Genomic DNA, 5,148 nt, shown 5'->3' on the forward strand with positions numbered 1-5,148 from the left:
AATTTTATTAAATATTTCGGTGTAAGTGGAAAATTAAAAGGGGAGCAAATACTTTGCCTTTCAATATATAAATGGTAAATATCGCTCGTGTAAAGGTCATACTCGTTCATTCAACTATCGCGTATGTCGCTTTATATCGTCGACATCAATTATGTGTAAACATTAGATTAATTGGACTCGTGTTCTGTGTCACGGATCAAATATCCATTCTTCTCCTAACATAAATTGTCTCGTTCACGTTTCGCGTTATAATATAGCACAAATAAAATATTGTTATACTCTGAGATGATTGAATATAATCGATCGTATGGATGACGATAAACTTTTCTTTGTAGGTGTTAAAAGATGTACAAAGCGAATTGCTCGCGTACAGTAATACACGGGTCAGTATTTTAGAGCTGAGCCATAGATCGAACGAATTCAAAAATATCGTCGAAGATGCACAGGCAACGTTACGGGACATACTGTAAGTCGCTAATGAGAGAAGATAACGGAAGTATTCTTTATTTCCTTTCGAAATAATGGATTTGCAGATAATGGAAAAATTCTTAATTTCCTTTCGAAGTAATGGAAAAATTCTTTATTTCCTTTCGAAATAATAGACTTCAATTAACGAGCTTCAGTTCAAATAAAAAATCTCCATCAATGAGTTTATAGCATATTTCCACGTTTTTCCACGAAAATTAACGGGTTGTTTGAAATTTTCCAGAAACGTCCCCGACAATTATAAAATTTTATTTATGCAAGGGGGTGGAACAGGAATTTTCGCCGCGGTTCCTCTGAACATGATGACAACTGGTACCGCTGATTACATCGTGACTGGTAAATTTTGCATACATTAAAAAATACATAAAATTCCACGAAAAAAACAAAAAGGAAAAAAAATACAATTAAGACTATCTCTCGTATTTTAACGCAAAACAAATTTTCGAGGTTCTTGGTCGGCGAAAGCAGCGAAAGAAGCAGCTAAGTATGGTAAAGTGAACATGGTTCTTCCAAAAATAACGAAATACACGGAAATTCCTGATCCGTCAACATGGAACTTGGATTCAAACGCGTCTTACGTTTACTATTGCGCCAACGAAACGGTTCATGGTAATTAAACCACGATAAAATAAGATCGAGACAATTGATCTGATCGTAGACAATGAAATATCACGTTGTATTTAAGGAATCGAGTTCAATTACATTCCCGAAACGAATGGAGTACCACTAGTTGGCGATATGTCGTCAAACATACTCTCAAGACCTGTAGATATTTCGAAAGTACGTTGTTTAATCTCGACAAATGTCAAGCGTGACAAAACGACGAATCGAATAAACCTGCAAATAACATGTTGCCTAGTTTGCAGTAATATTCGCTGGAGCACAGAAAAACATCGGTCCGGCTGGTGTTACTTTGGTGATTGTACGAGACGACGTTCTTGGTCATGCTATGAAAGTCTGTCCGACAGTGCTCGATTTCACGGTTATGGCAGTTGATAACTCGTTGCACAATACACCGCCAGTATTTCAGTAAGCATCGCTGATAAAAAAAAAACAGAAATGCTTAAAACACGTTCGCTACCAAGCGTCACATATTTCTGTATGTAATCCATCATAGATAATTGCACAGTTTGAGTATTTAATGAATGGTGTGTGTACAAGTGCAGACATTTGTCGTTCTATGTTAAACTGATAGAAATATAGATATTGAGTATGTAAGTGAAAATGACTAATAAATCAACAGAATCGTGGTAGCGAACGTGTTTATGACTAACAAGGGAACTTCGGTAACTCGAAAATTCCGATTTTTCTTTTAAACTTTGGTTTGCCTCAAGAGAAGTATCGGAGAATTTTTTTTGTTTGTATTAATTTTTAGAATATACGTAGTTGGTTTAGTTTTCAAATGGATCAAAGAGCACGGTAGCGTTGAGGGAATGGAGAAATTGGCACTTGTGAAGAGTCAAATGGTGTACGACGTGATTAACGAGTCGAAAGGTTTCTATTCGTGTCCAGTTAAATCAGATGCGAGGAGCAGAATGAACGTGCCATTTAGAATAGGCAAAGACGACGAGGAACTTGAGAAAGAGTTCCTTTCTGGCGCGAGTGCTCGCGGAATGCTTCAGTTAAAGGGGCACAGGTCAGTGTAACTTGAAAGATGATGGAAAAAACGATAGGGAAACACTTTTGAATTAAATGTGAAATAATTTGATTACAGGTCGGTAGGTGGAATTCGAGTGTCACTGTATAACGCTATTACCCTTGATGAGGTAGAGATATTGGTAGAATACATGAAATGGTTCTATCAGAAACATTCTAACAATTAGGAGAACTGTAATATAGTTTTTTTTTTTTTTGGAAATATTAATTTGTTAAAAATAATTTGTATATATGTAAGAGGTTCATAATATTTTTACATAATTTGTAAGCCATTTATACATTTTATAAAATTTGTCCAATATTAGTAAAAGAAACATTTAATGATAATATTCATTGTCTTTTTAAGCATCACTTATTTAGCACCATACTTTGCTTAACATTTTCAATACATGTTCAATTTTTCATATGTGTAATTGTTCTATTTGAAAGTTATTGTTTAATTAAACAGTAACATTAGGACATCAATGGTTTTTTACATGCACAATGGTATCTCTCTTGGGATATCCTTTCTGCAAATATTAGATCTAGCTGCCTTTCTAGAGAAAAATTAGTTTTGCGACATCCATCAATTACAGCTTTGGACCACTATTATTATTTTTTATAAATTTGTTTATTAGATTCAACAAGTTTTTTTTGTAAATTAGTATCAAATTTTTTTTGTTTCCTGTAAATTACCTTGAAGTATTCTTTTACCCTATCTTGTGACCAGCCAACTGGTATGGCTCTTTGAAGGTCTCGCAAATTGTATAATTTATCAGCTAGTGTAACCAACTTAGCTTTATAACTTTTCTTAGGGGCATTCTTTATTTGTAATTTCTTTCTCTCTTGTTTTGCTAAACTTTTGTCATCAGTTACTTCCCTAACAATATTACAAACCTCAGTGCCAAACTCATTTTCAATTTCTTCAAATGTAGTTGCTGTATCTTCTACAGTATCATGTAAAAGTGCTGCCACAATTGTAACAGGATCATGAATTTGGCCTTCCTGGATCAAAATATTTGCAACACCTAGAAAGATATTTTCACTTGACACTTTAAAGTTGCAATTAATTTATTATACTGTTTCTTTTTATTACTTGATTATAAAACAAATTTTTTTGTAACTACAAACCTATTGGGTGATTTATATATGGTGTTTCTTCTTCATCCAACCTTCGCTGATCCTTATGTTTTATCGCGGCAAAATTGACGCACTTAATTATTGTAAATATCAATTCGTCGTTATTTAATTCTCTGGTACATAGGTTACAAGATCCGACCACAGTAAATGGGTTATAATTAACAGATGGTATAGAGACATTACTTTCCATAACTAATTTATTATGTTATGTTACGTGTTATCACCTCGTCTTGTGTAATTCAAAATAAAGGAATCATTGATATTGATATTAAAAATAATAACGGTGTACACTGTTTAACGTTGTCGATAAATTTTAGCATACAAAAAAAGTTTCTAAAAATTATATAAATTATGTTTATTGAAATAAGTCTATTCATGCAAAAATAAGTCCATTTGTTCGCTAATATTGCAATGAGAGAAAAAATGGAAAATAATTATACCCAAGTTATTCTGAATGCACAAATTGTGTTTTGGTTAGATCAGCTGATGTTACTTTCAAATATTGATAATAGAGGAGCGAAGGTTTCAGAGGATGATGCATACAAAACATAACCTAAAAGTTGAGAATTGAATTTTGTCGTTAGAGTGTAATTTATTTTTTAAAATGTCACTTAAAAGAAAATTAACGCAAGATGACTTGCGTAAAGCTATGAATGAACATAAGAAGAAATTAGGTGCAGTGAAAAAAATTGAATCACCGTTAGCTAAATATCCTTTTTCATACGTTTTGACATATTTAAGGTTAAGGTTTCCCTATTTTTTTTCTTTACTTTTTACATTATATTTTTTTATTAATTTTTAAAGCTAGTATATAAATGCACTTTCGTTAGTATTTAATATTCTAAGATTAAGAAAAATTGAGTGCATTTTCTGCATATCCATTATTTGAAGAAAATTACATTTTTGTAAAATCCTTAACCATGGTAAACACATATACAGATGCAGGACAGCTTATGTGCATTTTATGCAACATTATCATACGTAGTGAGGCAGTTTGGCCAGTACACTTAAATTCAAAATCACACAAGGAAAGTATTGCACTAGCAAAAAAGACAAAGTTGGAAACAGATACTTCAAAAGTTCAGACATTCAAAAGACCTTCATCCCCTTCACAAGAAGCATCAGCAAATAAAAAGATAAAGGGTATATTAAAAAATTCAACAACACAATCTGCACAAGTACTGTCAAATTTACCACCAGACTTCTTTGATAATTCTTCTAAACCATCTAATGGTACAATACCATTAAGCACTTCTGTGATAGTAAAAGTGTCAGAGAATGATAAAGAACTTGTACATGAGAAAGATGTGAAAAGTACAGAAAATGAGGAGGAGAAAGAGAAAGAAAAAAGCAAAGACATAACTCAACCAGCTCTTCCAGAAGGATTTTTTGACGATCCAATTTTAGATGCTAAAGTAAGGATATTACACGAAGAATGTCTATCTAATAAAGGAATAATAAATTGCATACTTTTCATGGAATTTTTAGGTCCGTAATGTTGAATATAAAAATCCTATAGAAGAAGAATGGGAGAAGTTCCAAAAAGAGATCAAAGAGGAGACTGCACAGTCTGCACAAATTATTGCAGATGATCAAGAAGAAGCAACAACAGAAAGACAATTAGATGAAATAGAGGAACAAATCAGGCATTGGTCTAGGTAACTTGGAATTTGATCATTTTAGTTAAGATCTACAGATCAGGGTAATTTAGATCAGGTTAGTTAAATAAAACATGATTTTAACAGAGTAATGGATCTAGTAAAACGTAAGGAACAAGTGCAAGCGACAGACAGGAAGCAAAAGAATGCGGACGAGGATGTTTCTAGCGGAGACGAGGCTGAATTCGACGAATTTCTCGATTGGAGAGCCAAAAATTCATACAAATAG

The 5,148-nt window shown here is 32.9% G+C and overlaps 3 protein-coding genes across 3 annotated transcripts in view; 2 read left to right on the plus strand and 1 right to left on the minus strand.

The window, feature by feature from the left end:
* The window catches only part of LOC108577321 (probable phosphoserine aminotransferase), a 2,786-nt gene extending 267 nt beyond the window's left edge, over window positions 1-2,519 (plus strand). Inside the window, 8 exon segments of the mRNA XM_017940465.1 lie at window positions 336-466; window positions 710-822; window positions 934-1,095; window positions 1,172-1,266; window positions 1,346-1,515; window positions 1,862-2,122; window positions 2,201-2,316; window positions 2,503-2,519. Of these exon segments, the coding sequence (XP_017795954.1) occupies window positions 336-466; window positions 710-822; window positions 934-1,095; window positions 1,172-1,266; window positions 1,346-1,515; window positions 1,862-2,122; window positions 2,201-2,316; window positions 2,503-2,519 (1,065 nt within the window).
* Window positions 2,520-2,595: 76 nt separating this feature from the next.
* LOC108577787 (guanosine-3',5'-bis(diphosphate) 3'-pyrophosphohydrolase MESH1) lies at window positions 2,596-3,541 on the minus strand. The gene is made up of 3 exons (XM_017940995.1): window positions 3,253-3,541; window positions 2,818-3,149; window positions 2,596-2,727 (listed from the first exon to the last, which is right to left on the minus strand). The coding sequence occupies exons 1-3, from the start codon at window positions 3,449-3,451 to the stop codon at window positions 2,596-2,598; spliced, it is 663 nt and encodes a 220-aa protein (XP_017796484.1). The 5' UTR covers window positions 3,452-3,541.
* A 246-nt stretch (window positions 3,542-3,787) lies between these two features.
* On the plus strand, window positions 3,788-5,148 carry LOC108578377 (zinc finger protein 830). The gene is made up of 4 exons (XM_017941699.1): window positions 3,788-3,969; window positions 4,193-4,676; window positions 4,750-4,919; window positions 5,007-5,148. Exons 1-4 carry the CDS (start codon window positions 3,866-3,868, stop codon window positions 5,146-5,148), a joined length of 900 nt encoding a protein of 299 aa, XP_017797188.1. The 5' UTR covers window positions 3,788-3,865.

Source organism: Habropoda laboriosa, unplaced genomic scaffold (genome assembly GCF_001263275.1).
Source record: "Habropoda laboriosa isolate 0110345459 unplaced genomic scaffold, ASM126327v1 scaffold5, whole genome shotgun sequence".
Taxonomy (NCBI): domain Eukaryota; kingdom Metazoa; phylum Arthropoda; class Insecta; order Hymenoptera; family Apidae; genus Habropoda; species Habropoda laboriosa.